Source organism: Emys orbicularis, chromosome 4 (genome assembly GCF_028017835.1).
Source record: "Emys orbicularis isolate rEmyOrb1 chromosome 4, rEmyOrb1.hap1, whole genome shotgun sequence".
NCBI classification, from domain to species: domain Eukaryota; kingdom Metazoa; phylum Chordata; order Testudines; family Emydidae; genus Emys; species Emys orbicularis.
The window spans coordinates 77,241,871-77,258,835 of NC_088686.1; the positions used below are offsets into that span (position 1 = coordinate 77,241,871).

General features: G+C 41.7%; 1 protein-coding gene across 1 annotated transcript; it reads right to left on the reverse strand.

The window, feature by feature from the left end:
• Window positions 1–2,868: 2,868 nt before the first annotated feature.
• On the reverse strand, window positions 2,869–15,752 carry LOC135877767 (astacin-like metalloendopeptidase). Its single transcript, XM_065403319.1, has 11 exons — window positions 15,684–15,752; window positions 15,420–15,444; window positions 13,202–13,267; window positions 10,987–11,055; window positions 10,012–10,152; window positions 9,253–9,370; window positions 8,252–8,430; window positions 8,036–8,120; window positions 5,165–5,292; window positions 3,625–3,740; window positions 2,869–3,162 (listed from the first exon to the last, which is right to left on the reverse strand). The coding sequence occupies exons 1-11, from the start codon at window positions 15,750–15,752 to the stop codon at window positions 2,869–2,871; spliced, it is 1,290 nt and encodes a 429-aa protein (XP_065259391.1).
• Window positions 15,753–16,965: the final 1,213 nt, after the last annotated feature.

Genomic DNA, 16,965 nt, shown 5'->3' on the forward strand with positions numbered 1-16,965 from the left:
GCAATATAACATGAAAACAGGAAAGGGTTTGTGAGATTGGACGTGCTTGTACAGGGTTTTTTGGTCTGCTGTTCATCTAAAAATGAATTGTAAGTTTGCTTGCAGCATCACAAGCAATATATTGACTTGATTTTTCTGGTTAAGGGGCATTCTTGTCCTGTTATTTTACCTGGAGTCTACAAATCATGTCTGTGTTCGTCCGTTGATTGCTGTGGAGTGTAATACTGTGAATAACTTGTATTTTTATATTAGAATCTTCTTTAGCTGTTGCAGTATTGGGACTTCTCACACACCTGTGACAGATATTGCAACCCCATGCAATATCTTCGGAGACCATATTGTATTAAGTTAATGTATCACTGTGGGCCAGAAATTGTATGCTGTTCTAAGGGAGAGGTTTACCACAGCTCCTCCAGGAACCAAAAACAGTGAGGGGTGATTAAGGTGAACTACTTAGGTTGTAAACACATCCATAGAGGTACGACCCCCTGGGATGGCTTGCATGTACAAGTTCAAACTGGATTTACTAGAGACCAACAGACAAAGAAAGGGCTTTTGGTATAAAAAGGCTGCATTTAAACTAAGAGTCTTCTTTTTGGTCCAGCAAGTGGACAGGACCTTCTGTCCAAGCGGGTCCCCAACCTTTGCAGAAGGGTTGGAAAGACTTTGGCCTGCTAGGGCTCCATATGACTGATGGGTGACTCCTGGTATGGTCAGTGGGTGATTAAATCGGTTTGTTGTTTTTATTATGTTTTCTCTGTAATGCTTTTAACATAAAAATAAATGGGCTTGCTTAGAAAGAGCTGTGTGGTAACTTGTAGCTGCTGGCGATGCACTGCTCACAGCCCTTGGGGAGAGACAGCAATGCACAGGCACTGGCCATTAGACAGACTGGCTTGCTGGGGATATCACAGGGTAAGGGCAGGGAGATGTGCAGCCTTAAAATCCCTGGGCAGAAGGGAGTGGGACAAGAGTCCCTGCCCACAGATAGGTGATGGCTGGAAACCTAAGACCTGACTGGGAACACCTGGAATGGACCAGGGAATGGGGGATATAGGTGCAGTTACCCTGAAACTGTGACAACACCATAGAGCAGTTCTAATTCCATCCAACAGAGGACAGGAATAACAAATACTGTGGCCATTATATACATAAAAATGTCATTTCTACACTGTCTGGCAGGATGTGATCATGGGTTTGAGGTGCTTTATATACTTCATAGTGAGCATAAAAAAAGGTAATAGGAATAGATAGTTTCTATTAAATGTTGAAGGAAGAGAGATCCAAATAAGGCATATAATAAACCCCAGTATCTTAACTCTGGATTTACAAACATCATCTCTATTGTAAAAAACCCAGATAATTTCTATATACGGAAGCACAGAGGCGAAAAGAGGTCCATTAAAACACTAGAGAACCCAAACTAGAAATTAATGCAATGAGTGCCAAAAAATAAAAAAGTCCAAGAAAGGGAGAAGGTTTTTTTTTTTTTTTAATGAAGATTTTATTAAAATGCTGTTAGTTAAATAAAGAGACAATAACTTAACCGTGCAGACAATAAGATTATATACCTTGTCGAGGGCAGATATCATATGACACGAGGGGGTGGCATAGGGTACATAGAACTCCCATTTATACCTGAATCAGGGAGCACACTTGGTACAGAAGCTGGAGTCTTTGATTCATAACAGAATTAAAATTTCCTTTTGATCATAGCAAGAAAAGGAAGCAAAGTAGGAAAAGCATAATTTAGGTTTTCACAGAATAGGCTCTTCCCTTCTGTCTCATATGCTGATCCTCTCACGTGGTGCGTGGTGTCTTTACTGTTAAAAAAAAAAAGAGAGAGAGACTATTTAGCTTGCAATACTATCTTGCTGTGTGAACACTGTTTCTGTGAACTATATGAATACTGGAATGTCTGACCATGCTCTGTTTTACAGTCAGGACACTTGTGCATCTCTCTACAGTAATTGATATGTAGTCCCGCAAGCTGACACACAAATCTGGCATGGAGAATTAGCATACTTTCCCCTCCATACATGTCTATAACCACCATTAATGTGAATGGATGTTACACAGGGACATCAGAATCCAAAGCTTAGTGATTAGATAAGTGGTCCTGAGAAAAATGTCTTTTTGGGGAATGAATTCTAAAGATCTTTACCTGGTAGAAAGAATTATTGGTCAGAAATATTGCCTGTTATTATGTGACTTCTTTCCCAAGTAATCTGCCTCTGTCTGATTCTATCTGGTCCCTCTGAATTGTAGGCTTGTGAGCTGCATCCATCACAGAGGAGCCACATTTTTATACATAACAATGATTTATCTTGTGTAATAAAATAATATATCAGACAAACTGTATTATTGTGCTGTTATTTAACACATATTTTTGATCCTCTCAGCTGGCTAATGTAATACAATTTTCATTAGGAGGGCTACAGTCTTAGGGGATATCTTCAAAAGCATTCTCCGTTGTCCTCTGCTCCCACTGAAGTCTATGAAGTGAGTTTTACCCACTGACTCCAATGGGAGCAGAGGTAGGCCAACACCGAGTGCTTTTGAAATTCTGCCCTTCGCAATACATTAGGCAAACGTGATCCAAATTTTACTTAAAGTTCATCTATGAGCCGTTGTGGTAAAATTCAGATGATCATATTCCAGTGGGCACAAGTTTTATTCGAGTCATAAAAAGAGATTTGCAATGGCATAAATCTGAGAGATGATTCAAACTGTAGAGTCTGGGAACCACATCACACTGATGACCTTGTTAGTGTTAGTGAATGTGCCCCATTTACTGAAATTAGTTACAGAATCATAACAAGACTGAGCTGCTATATCCGCAAAGCAAGATGAGGGATGATGGTAAAGCTAAAAGACTTTTGATTTTACATTGTTTACATCTGATTCTCTGCCATTCTTCCTGGGCTTGGACCTACCAGAGGTGTAGGAGATCTTGAAGCCAGTGGCTGCACCAGTGCCACCCCTGACAAACTCCACAAGCATAGTTCTACCAGAAGCTGTTACGGTTGGGGGACTCTTTGTCCCACAAGTCTTGTCCAGTAGAACCTCAGAAGACTGGCTGACCCCATCATATATTTTAACATATTCAGTTTTACAGTCTGTGGAGGACTTCAGACTAAAAGCATCAAACTGCAGAGAAACCTGAAAGAGAAGAGGAAACAAACCTTTTAATACCCACCAGCCTAATTCATTTCAGCCAGGTTCTGTTAGATCACAGTGAGTCAAAACTAGATATGAGCCCGAACTGGAACTAGTTATCCAGCCTCTTTTCCCATACCCTGAAAGTTCAGATAAAATAGAATCTGAATGTGAATTGCCACTTCCACTGGTTTTGCAAAACTAAGGTCCAACCAATGAAGTTTTCCAAAATCAAAACTACTCCTGTCTTTTCCCATCCGTAGTTTAAGCATGTGAATATGAATGTTATAAATTAGAGAAAGAAAATATCTATTATGATAGCTGCATATCCCAAGAAAGGAACTTAATTTGAAATTTGTATTATGTCCTTATGTGGAAACTGGAGTGTAGCAAGCACAGCAAAATGCATAATCACACAGATATCAATTCAATTACACGTAGAAGCTATCAAATCCTTGTAATTACCCGTTTGGATGGGATTCGGATGAGACAGAAACAGGTAGCATTGCCTGAGTATTTTGACATGTAGTTGTCAGAGCTCAGTGATCCAGATGGGCTATCAAGGATGGTGCTGCAGCGATCTAACAGAAAAAACAATGATTGTACCAGAATCAGATTTAGAGACTCTTTTACATTCAAGTCAGGTACAGTTGTGCTCTGTTTAGAATGAAATGTTCTCCATATTGTCATCTGCCAACCAGGGCCAGCTCCAGCATTTCTGCCGCCCCAAGCAAAAAAAAAAAAAAGCTGCGATCATGATCGCGATCGGCAGCGGCAATTGGAAAAAAAAAAAAAAAAAAAAAGCCGCGATCGGCGGCGGCAGTTCAGCGGCAGGTCCTTCGCTCCTAGAGGGAGCGAGGGACCTGCCGCCCTGAATTGCCGCAGGTGCCGCCCCTCTCCCTTGGCTGCCCCAAGCACCTGCTTGTTAAGCTGGTGCCTGGAACCGGCCCTGCTGCCAACATTAATTTCAAGGTCTCTGCACATCTGTGATAGTTAAAATTCAGACCACTAAATGAAGAAATGTGTAATTCTAATTTTCAGATCATTCATAAATATCTGTATTGAAATGGTAAGGACATTAGCAAAAGGGAAACGCATCAGCTTTTTATAGATAAAGTCCAGAACAGAGCAAAGGGACATTAATTTAAGGTTTCTTTTTGCATATCTAAGAAAAATGTGAGAAGGTTTAATTTTGCTGAGGTAGTGGTAAATAAGCGGAATGGGTTTCCATTGGGGATGAGGGAAGTCAAGCTATATTCGTATATTTAAACAAAAATGAGATGACACTATGGTATTTATATTAAAGGGGTTTTAGTCAGTTTTGTGCTTGGGAGGAGTCAGCAGAGTATCCTCTTGTCAGGAGGAAATTTTCTATTTATCCTGCTTTCCCCTGAGACTTAGAATTTGTTTTTGTATTTTGCATGGGGGGGTTTTGCCTTCTCTGGTACAAAAAGTTAAAATTAAAGATTTAAATATTAAAGTTTTTTTAAAAGTTAATTAAAACGTAAGTGTTTAAAAATATGTAGGTTTTGGATGGAGGAGTTGTCACAAAACGGTTCCAGATGTGAGAGGCCCCCAGCTGTTTCTGGTCTTTTCAACTCTGAAATTACCTATGTCTGCAGTCAGAGACACGTGTGATAAACTCTTTGAAGTTCTTACAGTTGTTTTTTGAGTTCTACGGAAGTCAAATGACTGAAAGGAGGTACACAATGGAAAGACGACATCGGCCAAATTCAGTGCACTTCCATCGAACTGCACCCACTTACACCTGGGCTGAATTGGTCCAACAGAGTTGGAAACAAATCACATATTGTGTAATCAAGATGTGTCCCAGTCTTCATCTTTGGTTTCCAGGTGCATCCTCTGAATGCCATGTGTTCTTAATGTGTACAACCACGGATTTAGTGTAGAAGTTTCAGGATGTTCCAAATACAGCATCTCTCTGCAGGGCTACACTTGTGCCTCTGTGAAGGCTCTGAACAGAAGATAGATATGAAGCACTTACTGCAGTTATAGAGCTTGTTGATTTTGGCCACATCCAGGTTACTCAGTCCATATCTCTGTCCAACAGGTACAGACGCATCAGGAATTGGTATAATAGTTGCTTTCCCAGGGGTGTTAGAGAAAGCATTTCTGCAGAAACAGGAAGGATCATGTTTTCTAAATCTAATTGTTTTTTACAGTATTTAATTGTGTAATCTATATGCTTTACAGCAGTAAAAATATTTGTACATAACTTACTCCCATCCCACATTGCAACTGTATAACTCTTAGAATCATAGAATCATAGACTATCAGGGTTGGAAGGGACCTCAGGAGGTCATCTAGTCCAACCCCCTGCTCAACGCAGGACCAATTCCCAACTAAATCATCCCAGCCAGGGCTTTGTCAAGCCTGACCTTAAAAACCTCTAAGGAAGGAGATTCCACCACCTCCCTAGGTAACCCATTCCAGTGCTTCACCACCCTCCTAGTGAAAAAGTTTTTCCTAATATCCAACCTAAACCTCCCCAACTGCAACTTGAGACCATTACTCCTTGTTCTGTCACCAGGTACCACTGAGAACAGTCTAGCTCCATCCTCTTTGGAACCCCCTTTCAGGTAGTTGAAAGCAGCTATCAAATCCCCCCTCATTCTTCTCTTCTGCAGACTAAACAATCCCAGTTCCCTCAGCCTCTCCTCATAAGTCATGTGCTCCAGCCCCCTAATCATTTTTGTTGCCCTCTGCTGGACTCTTTCCAATTTTTCCACATCCTTCTTGTAGTGTGGGGCCCAAAACTGGACACAGGACTCCAGATGAGGCCTCATCAATGTCGAATAGAGGGGAATGATCACGTCCCTCGATCTGCTGGCAATGCCCCTACTTATACAGCCCAAAACGCCGTTAGCCTTCTTGGTAACAAGGGCACACTGTTGACTCATATCCAGCTTCTCGTCCACTGTAACCCCTAGGTCCTTTTCTGCAGAACTGCTTCCTAGCCATTCGGTCCCTAGTCTGTAACAGTGCATGGGATTCTTCCGTCCTAAGTGCAGGACTCTGCACTTGTCCTTGTTGAACCTCATCAGGTTTCTTTTGGCCCAATCCTCTAATTTGTCTAGGTCCCTTTGTATCCTATCCCTACCCTCCAGCGTATCTACCACTCCTCCCAGTTTAGTGTCATCTGCAAACTTGCTGAGAGTGCAGTCCACGCCATCCTCCAGATCATTAATGAAGATATTGAACAAAACCGGCCCTGGGACCAACCCCTGGGGCACTCCATTTGAAACCGGCTGCCAACTAGACATGGAGCCGTTGATCACTACCCGTTGAGCCCGACGATCTAGCCAGCTTTCTATCCACCTTATAGTCCATTCATCCAGCCCATATTTCTTTAACTTGCTGGCAAGAATACTGTGGTCAGAAGAATAACTCTTCTGACCAACCATTTCATATGGAACAGTAGTAATGCATACTGCGTACATGGTATTCTCTGAATATTCTGTTAGAGTGACATTTATCCCTATGTAGAGGACCAGCACAAGGTTGGCCTACACACCACTTAAAGCATACTTAAGCCTTATGGTTATAATGGGCCAAATTGATGGAGTTACCCTAAGGATGAATTTGGCCAGTAATAATACTTTAAAGTACACTTTAGCTTAAGTGATACATAGGTTTTGTTGAAGGAAAATCGTTTCCACGGTGTGTGTGGGGGTGGGGGGAATCATTATGACATTTCTCTTTGTCTTAAAGCTTATTTTTACAAAAATCTAAATTTGAGGCCAAATTTGAGCTGACAGTGGACTTTAAGATCACCTGAAGAAATGTGTCCTTTAAAGCCACCAGACTGGACCTGGAGAACCCCAGTTCTACTGAGGGCTTAACACAGAGACCAATTCAAGGTCAAGGTCCTGATTTTCAAAGCCTTGCATGGAACTGGTCCAAGATATCTGGGAAGCTGCACCTCCCTCCATGATCATGATCTCCTGCGAGATCTGTTTTCCATGGGAACAATGAAACTACAAGGAAATGATGGAGGATCATGACCATGGAAGAGCGAAGCTTCACAGGAGCCAGTCTTAAGACTACAGGCCCCACTACCACATAATAGAAGGACCACTAACCTCACTGCATTGAGAGCTAAATGTAAAGCCCACCTCTTCGTTCAAACTTTCCATTGCTCTTAGGATTCACTAAAAACAAAACAATCCCCCAAAACCAAACCAACCACCCCTACCCACTGTGAAAAAGCCCTCTAAGTCTGCCTCTTAGTGGCTGGGAAGAGAGAGAGAGCACACTGTTGTCATATTTAACTTGGTGGTGTTCAGATACTATGGGGATGAGGTCCACATGAGTACCTGTAGAGCTAGTCTAGTGCACGTGGTATTGGAATACAGAGAAGTAGTATGTAGTACTGCTAATAACAGAGCATTAGCCCATGCCTATTTGTGTGCCTGGACTCACTTCCACAACACACTATACTCACCAATAGGTCATATATACACCTATCTATGGTTGAGGCCTAGTAATCAACGTCCTCAGCAGTGACAAATGAGGAGCTCTTCTCGGAAGCTGCTGCCTTGAGACTTTCAGATACAAGATCAAACAACAGGGCTGGCAAAAATATATTTTGTATAAATTTGATCTGGATGTCATGTAAGGAGAGTAAATCTGGAACAACCCTTATCTCACTTTCAAATGACTTTAATGGGGAGATAAAGGACAATGAACTTATCTTGCAGAAAAGGTCTGTTTGAATTGAATCACAACCATTCATATTTTCCTCAGAAAAAATGTAAAGCTGATAATTATGAAGAGTAATTGTGTCTCCTAAGTTTCAACAAGAGATTTGAGCTCTATGTGCCTTCAAGAAAAGAAATCCCACATTCCAACTTACGTGCCGTAGTGCATCACTGAGGAATAGTCATATTGAAGGCCCAGGTTGTTGGAATTATCAGATTTCTTAAAGTTGCTTTTATTACCTGTAATATACAATATCATACTTAGAAGATGTATCAATTTTCCCTCTTTTCCAGGAACAAGGACCAGCTTGGAACAATAAAACATTAATTAATCCAGTATCTGCATTAAAGAAGAGTACAAGTGTACCTACCTGAACTAATGTACTCCCACATAATCTTTACATAACTGTCTCTGTCACTTCGACCCTGTTCATGTAGAAAGCCCAGTGCATGGTTCAGTTCATGCTGAATTACCCCTTTCCACATGCAGCCTTGCTTCATCACAGACACAATCTGGCCACCTCCAGTCTTTCCATAGTGGGACCAGCAGCTGAGAATGACAAACACCAAAAGAGAGGAAAAGTTTGATATCAACTAGCCTTGGGGACTGTACAGAGAATTTCAAATCACAGTTTATTAAAGGAGTGAATGGTCATTCTCTTCTGTCTGTTGTGATATTAGGGGCACATACTAGGGTGAAACTCACCCCAGGGCAGAGGGCCAGTGCAAGACCTAGGCAACACTTAAGTTCCACATTAGCCCTTAAGTGGTGCAGAGTCCTCTGTTCTGGTGTGCTGGCCTCCTGCACAGGGGGAATTTCATCCACTGTTCCTTAGAAACATGATTTTTATTCTAAAACTACTGTAAAGTTTATCTCGCGGCTTCTTTTAGAGAATGAGCAAACTTGAAGGCATTTTGAATCACAGGGATATTGGACAGTCCTCCCCTTGGCTGGATTTTTGGCCTTGACAGCCTGCTATACCCCTGACTTAGAGGACTAATTCTTCCATACTCTATTAGAATTGATACGTCCTGATGCAAATTAAGAATCATGGCAGCTTGCCATGTATTGTGCTCAAGTGTGTGTCACAATGCCCAGGCATAGCAGCATGAGTTGGGGATGCAGTTTCTACCTTAATGCTGCTTTTCCTGGATTTGTGAGTTGTTTTAAGTCTGCATTTGGTTAGTTCCTGATGTTGCTCCTCATTGCTTAACACTGAGCAGGATACTTTGCACACTCAAATGGCCTGGAGTTTCTCAAATAAATCCAGTTCAATGTCCTCTCTACATCCTCTCAATATTAAAGAAGCAACGACATGAAAAGTGGGATAGAATAACATTTTTAATAAGAGTCAGTGCCAGTGGGACTTACCCTTTCCCTGACTTAATATTTAGATAGTCAGATTCTGTTGTGCGATTCACAAAATCAATACAAGTTAGAATTTCAAACTCTGCCATGGCTTCACTAATCCACCGTATTTGTGCCTCATCTGGGGAAGAAAGGGTTAAATTACTTGTCACACAAGAACAATTATTTGAAGCATAAAAGTCAATGTATGCTCAAAATAGTGCTTATGAGGGATTTAAGTGGCAAGTCGATCTCATGCTGAATTTCACCCTAACTGCTTTTATGGCCTAGTGCAAGACCCTTCTCTGTATTCAGGACTTGGCCTGAGAAGGGATTGGACAGCAGGCTGGTTTCTGCGTTTCTTGTCTTAGATGAAGGGGGTGGTGGTTGATTAATCTGGGGATGGTCCAGCTACTGTCTGTTATTATGGGCAACTCTTTTGCTACATGTGTGATTCAAAAAATAATGAATGCATCCAAAGGGTGATGCAATAGACACGTTTTATAAAGTGTATTTAATAATAATACCTCATTACAGAGAAGTGCCATTACTGTCTACAAGAGAATAGAATAGTCAGCAGGATGGGTGCAATCGCCTTGGGACGATTTGCTCCCTTTTCTCACTGTAATGTATAGCTTGTCTATGTATGTGTGTCATAAGTGAACTAGTGGCGTGTGTTGCATCAAATATTTGCATTGTCCCTTTTTTCTAAGTTTGCATTTGGAATTTAATTAACATTTCAATGACAATTAATTAAAAAAATATTATAGAAATGCAAATCACCATAGTCGGGGGAGAAGACATAGGGGACACGGACAATGCCATCACTGGATTGGGGCCAAAAACATGAGCGATCTGAACAGCCAATAGCACTTCGGCTCTTTGTCATAACAATGTCACCTTCACGCAAGCGCTGGGTGGTGTCTGTGCAGAGAGAAAGAGGAACGTAATATGGAAAGATGAGAGGGTTGTTTTCATTGAATGGAAGTTCTGGCTCAGTTAGGTAGGGTTTAGAGAGGGAGGGGTGATGGAATTGACAGAGAGAGAGGCTTATGCTACCTTAAAAATATCAACATTTCAATAATCAAAATTCAAAAGAGAGAGCAAAAAGAGCGTAGGAATGGAGGATTCAGGAATGGACAGAGAGAAGAGTGTATGTAGAGAGATACATGAGAGACTGTTTCTATGTGCTGGAGTAAAGTCATTTCAAGACTGTTGGAAGGGGGAAAAGGGGAGAAGCAGAGAACAGAGGGAGAAGAAAACTAACAGAATAGATCCAAAAGCATCCAGAAGACTCAAAAAAAGAGGCTGAAATGGGGACAGAGTGGGTCTGATCAGCCACCAAAATATCAGCCACATATTCTGAAGCCTTATCATGGCTGAAGACCCATGGCTACTCACAAGATGTTTGCATTCAAGACAATTAAAGAATGACTTAAATATTCAAAGATCTTTTTCTAAATCCAAAAAGTACAAAGACATCCAAAATTACAGCTGAAGCCATTATTAATCTGCCTCCACAATTCAGATGTCTCCAAAATATATATAATCTTCAACACCAAATGTGCTAGGCACAACTGGACAGATTGGCAGATTTAAAGACTGCTTAGCAAAAAAGTGTGTGTCTTGTCTCTAAGTTTATCTAGAGCACTTCATGTTCATAAGACCAGAGAAATATTTGGGCCAACTGCTATAAAAGGCAGCAGAAAAAAGACACTGAAAACACCCAAGATACTTATATAGCTTTGAAGCTATTACCTGCGTTAGCTTTCAAAATTCGGTTAAAAACGTCTTCCTTTGTGTCTGTCTCTGTAGCCAGCTCAGCTTCTGCACAGAAATGCAAGGATGTCAGTTTGCCCTTCCCAAAGCATATACCGGTCCTGATCTTCACACTGGGGTTACTCCATTGATTTCATTCGATATATTCCTGATTTACACCAGCATGTATGAAATCAGAATCAGGCCCAAAAGAAATTTATGAGCAGGCATGACATAAAGCCATGTATTTATTCTGCTAAGAAGCACAAAATCTTGTGATCCCACAAGAGCTGTGATTACTTTTTAGTTAAAACAATTTCATGAATAGGTCAAATTTTTTTTTTACTACCACCCTTTAAGGACCCAATCTTTGGCCCCACTGAATCTGGTTTGCACAACTCAAACCAAATGGATTGACATGAATGGATGTTACACAAACATAGGGAGAACAGAATAGACCCATCTCCTCTTACTTAATGAATAGTTAAAAGCCACAATAAAAATTCCTTTTATAGGGAACAAATTCCAAAAAGCCTTTGGATCTGATTCTCCACTCTCTTACTTTGGTTTTATATCAATGTAACGCCACTGAAATCAAATTTAACGGTAGCAAACTTCAGTCAATTCTGATCCATTGAACCTGAAAGTTCAGTGCAACCTGAAAAATTCTTCAGTGGCAGTAAATTTTAGAGATGGCTTGAACTAATTGAGAAACATATGAAAAATCACTAAACATGGGGGACTCTATTAGTCAGTCAAGTGCCTAATTCATTTAGGTGCTTTTGAAAATCTCACTAGGCACCAATTTCCATCTTTAGGCACTTAAATACATTTGTAAATCTGGCCTTAGATCTTGAACTCCTGGCCAAATGCCAGATTGCTTCCTCCAGTCCTATCATAGATGGAGCTCTGGCAGAGCAGGTCTGGGGCATTCAAAGGGTGCAGCCCCTTCAGCCAAGATTTTTTACTATCTGCCTCCCCTGCAGAGTGGAACTGCCATGCTTCCACTGCCTTTCAGACCCTACATGCCTGCCGAGATGAGGAACACGATGTGACCAGTAGAAAATAAGGAAGAGTGGTCAAGATTTTCCACTAAAATGTATCTATTTTATAGAGAACTTTTCTTTAAATGTGGCAAACATAAGTTTGAAGTTTGGACATCTAAACAAGATGACCACATTTTTTATTTGTGCACCTGTGTTGGCATTTCACTGCCAATGTTTGGTGCCTACATGCTGAACTGAGTGTCCACATGAAAGAGTTTGAAGCCCTATTTAGGTGTCCTGTCTTGAAAATCAGAATACACAGGACACAGCTTTTACATGGCATTACTGGGTACCTTTTTTCTTAGCCTTATTGAGTTTGAGATAGACAGATGGAAAACTAGATCTTATTTTGTATTGTTGCATTTTTATATTGTTTACATTGGTTGGCTTGTAAAATCCTAGTGAAGCCAAACCCTTCATTTTCTGTCTACACAGTGGAGTTGTAGTTTGTAGAAGGAACCAAGGGTATTAAAGCTTCCTGAAGTCTTACTCAGGGGTCTGGAGAATGGGGAGCATGATAACAGAGCATGTAGTTCCAAATCACTTCCAAGCTTGCTGCATTTCTTTCCTTGGGGTAAAGGTTCTCTGGGTGATTTTGAGGATCCCAGCAAGAATTCTTTAAAATGCTAGAAGCATCAATTACAAACAAAGCACTGGTGCATATTGTGCTTTTAAGGCAGCTGCACCACGCTTTCAGAGCACAACATGAGGAGGCTCATAAGTGTGGCCAGCTCCACTGGCCTGTGTGAAAAAGCAGGATGCCTGGCCTGGCCCCTCCTGGCTCACTTTGCGGGGTTTAGGACAAGTTTCAGGGGAGAACAAGGAACAGAATGTGCCCAGGTGCAAGAAGGTGAATGCTCCCTTGCACGCCTGCACATGACCAGGCACTCTCAAGCCTAACCTGTCCAGAGCACATTAACATTGTGTGCCAGGAAACACTCCAGCTATATGACACTCCTGTAAACAAGCAAAGATAGAGACAATGCAGAGCAGTGCTCCAGATCTCACAGTAAGATGCTTGTGATTTACGGTCAGAGTAAACAAGATGCTGGATTTGCATTGCTTTATCTTAGATCTATATTTTTTATCATGACTAAATTTATTAGAGACAGGCATATTAACCAGGAGAGGACTGGAAGTTACTGGGCCCAGGTTTTTACATCATTTACCTTGAGAGGACTGTAAAATGTCACTAGAAGGGGTCACTTCACTCTTCGTAGGATAAACAGTAACATCTACAAGAGGAAACATGGATGTTAAAACCGTAGCAAGATAAACTACCCAAACCTTGTAACTTCACCCCTGAGCTGAAACATAGTAAGAGGGGCACATCCTATGTGCTTGTCTGTCTGTTTTTATGCTGCATTCATCATAATATCTGTGCACCTCTTGGGGGAGGAAGTTGGTGCACCACCTGGGAAAAGCATGAGGCCTTGACTGGTGCTTGTTTGGTGTTCACTAGGAAACTCCATCCCTCCCGGACCTGCTCCCCTCTGGGGCTGTTAGTACAGCTGGCTTGACCACACACTCCCAAGGGTTGCCAGCCAAATGATACTTGCCCCCTGCATGTGTCTGCTGAGTGGAAGGAAAGATTCCTTGCGCCCTCTTTCTCATTTCCAAGCTGCCATTAAATGGTCTTAAATTATTAGGGTGTCTACAGGTAGAAGTCCCAGAATGCACCTGCCAGTGCCACAAGCCTGATTGCATGGGCTTAGGGTATCAGGTATGGCATAGAATGATGCAGTTCAAGGTTTCCTTAGTGACGCCATAAATACCAGATTTCACAGAAGAGATAAAAATTGTAACAAAGGTAAATTAAAACTTCTTCTGTGCATTGTGAAATTCAATCATCCCATAATATTTCCACCAAGGACCCTCTGCAGCTGTGAGCTCCAATGGTTGACTACTCAATGGAGTGTGTCCCTCAGTTGGCTCCAAATTTACTGACCTCTAATTTCACAGAGTGTCCCTTTGTTCTCACATTATGAAACAGGGAACAAAGGAGCCAGTTAACAGTTCTGAATATCTCACGCAAATCCCTTTTAACACTTCTTCCTTTGGGATAAATCATTACAGTCTTTGCAATTTCTTATTGCACTTAAGTCCCATTTAGAGTTCCAACTATTTCCATGGCTCTTTCCTAGAGCTTTTCAATAGCTTCCCTCTATTTCTCGTGATGAAACAAATAAAAGTGAATGCCCTAGATGAGGCTTTATGGTTGCTTGTTTTATGTCTTTGTATGGTCCAGTGGTTAGGGCCTAGGACTTGGAAGGTCTGGGTTCAATTCCCTTCTCTGCCACAGCCTCCATGTGTGACCTTGGGCAAGTCCCTTAGCCTCTCTGTGGCTCATTTCCCTATCTGTAAAAATGGGGATGACAGCACTTCCCTGCCTCACAGGGCTGCTGTGAGAATGAATACATTTTTAAAAAGTTTGTGAAGCACTCTGAAATCTACTAATGAAAAGTGCTCTCTGTCTCTGTCTCTCTCTCTAGGTGTATACATACAAGCTGTACAACAACATTACCCATTTGCAACTGCCTCCCCTTTACCTCTACTAAAAGCTTTGCCTTCATCTCCTCTCTCCAGGACTTTGGCAATTCATTTCTCTATGGCCTCTCTACCTCCCAACTCTCCAGTCGTCTGCATGTACTGCTGCTGCTACCTGCCTTCAGACCTGTACAATCACATGCGCATACATACATATGCACACACCATCCTCAAACAACTATGCTGGCTCCCCACCTGTTCCAGGATCTAGTGCAAAATTGCTCTCTTTGTGTATAAAACCTTGGCCTTTCTCCAGTTGACACCATCTCTCTATTTCTCTTCCACTCACTATATACATACAGCACTGACCTTATTTCTTAAAACTCCCTTTGTCCTCACCACAGCTGGTCCATGTGCATTTTTCTATGCCACCTGACCAGTGCTGCTGTATGCCTTTGCCTTTGTGACTCCATCTCTTTTCACATTTCAACTGAAAACATCTTTACTCCTTTGTCTGCACCTCTTAATTTCTCATTCCTTCTGCTGCTATTCATTATTGAACTCAGTAAAGTGTTTGTAAGGACTGTGCTTTACAATAAAAGTTGTATTGTTCTCTGACAGTTCATTTGTGCTTCTATGAAATAGATGGGAAATTGAGCAGAAAGCCAAAATCTCACTGGAAACCAGATAAGTGCAATTTAGTGGCACATTTATTACCAAGAGCAGGAGCCTCATCTGGTGTAAATGGGTATAACTCTGTTAACTTCAATGGGGCTACGCCGAATTACTCCATCTGAGGATCTGGCTACAAGAGTCTTGTTTTATACAGTCTTATTTTGGTAAGTGGTCAGCAATTTCTTTACATTTTTATATTTAAAGTATTGTATAAATCCTACTTACTTGCACCAGCATGTCCATTGCGTTCCTGCAAAACCAATATATTTAAGTTTTCATTTTTGCATGTTAACTCAAAAAATCCAACAACAACAAATGAAGAGCAAATGGAAGAAGTAATCTCAAAGACTGATATAAAAATAATGTTACAAGCTAATGTATTTCTTTTAGAAACACAGCTGGGAAATATTAAAAAGACAGCTCATCCACCAGTCAAAGAAGCAGAGATTAGATACAATAAACAGAAGGGTTGTGTGGAATCGCTCTCACCTGAATAGGGAAGCCTAGAGTTGAATAAAGGAGAGGTGCAATAAAGACTAGGAGCATCTTCAGGTCCATTTTCAAGTTCTGACAGCTTATCTGTGACTCTCGCTATCTGTCCCAGATCGGGAGCACTGCTGCTAGATATACTAGCAGAGCCTGCTCTACCAGGGCTGCAAAATTAGCCAGCCAATGAGCAACTCAGAAGACAGCAAACAAACAATTTTTTTTGGTAGCCAGAGAGGTCAACTCAGCCCTAATCAAGTTCCAACGCTGTCCTATTGGCTGGCAGTTCCAGCTATCACTGTCTCTCACTTCCTGTATGCCTCCATACCTCCCCCTGTTGCTTTCTGACCCTCATTCATGCTGCGCCCAATGCTTGGAGCAGACCCCTCTATCGGTGCCATGTGCCTTCTCTCTCTTCTCATCAAATCCTTTCTGAAAACCCACTCCTTCTGTGAAGCCTTCTATGCTGATGCCACCAGTGATGTCTCTGCACCTGAACACCTGTCCCATGTAGTGTAGTTGTTGGAGTTTAGATGGTAAGTTGTTAGGGGTAGGGATTCTGTCAGCCTACGTGTTAGGTGAAGCATCAGGTACTGTCACGGTGCTCCCTATACAGTCATTTTGGAGCATGTAATAATCTCTGCCTAGTGGGGACATGTCCATATCTCCTCCCTTCCCACCCGTTTAGCCTACTAAACAAATCCCTTACCTCCCCTGCTTACTGACCTATAAACAAAATATTTTGCTTCTTACTGTCTCGGGGTTTTCTGTCTTTTCTGGACCTCCAAAGCTTCTTGCCTGCCACTCTTAGTTGCCAGCCTTCCAGTTGTTACGTGCCCCAGGAGGTTTTGTGGCCATCAGTCAGAGAAGAGACAGCAAGAGCAGCACATACTCTATGCATTGTTCCCACTGCGACTAACAGGGGCGATAGCTTGATGGATCTCGCTGATGGCTGGTGTAAGGAAGTGGATATAGGAGGATTTGGGTGCAGATATGGATAGAGTTGCTGGTGGTAGAGAAGAAACACAGCTATGGCTGGAAAGAAATATCTCAAAGGAAACTCACCATCCAGCAAGAGAACTGTAACCTGTTCACCTAACCACACATTACCCTCTGACCAAGCTGCTGCACAGCTGTGCTGTCTATGATCTATGGCTGTTTTGCACCTGCAAGTGTCCATTTTCCATATGACCATCACCATAGAGAAGGAAAACAAAGATACATCAAAAGAGAGAAAATAAAGAGAGGAACAACATACATTTTCTTTAGATTGTGACAAATGGTT

What these genes read in the sequence shown, in the direction of transcription:
- LOC135877767 (XM_065403319.1), bottom strand. Translation starts at nt 15,752, where the DNA reads ATGGACCTGAAGATGCTCCTAGTCTTTATTGCACCTCTCCTTTATTCA. An exon ending in AATATTAAGTCAGGGAAAGG is followed by an intron (nt 8,431 to 9,252) that starts GTAAGTCCCACT and finishes TGTCATTCTCAG; the next exon opens with CTGCTGGTCCCACTATGGAA. An exon ending in TCAGTGATGCACTACGGCAC is followed by an intron (nt 5,293 to 8,035) that starts GTAAGTTGGAAT and finishes CTGTTTCTGCAG; the next exon opens with AAATGCTTTCTCTAACACCC.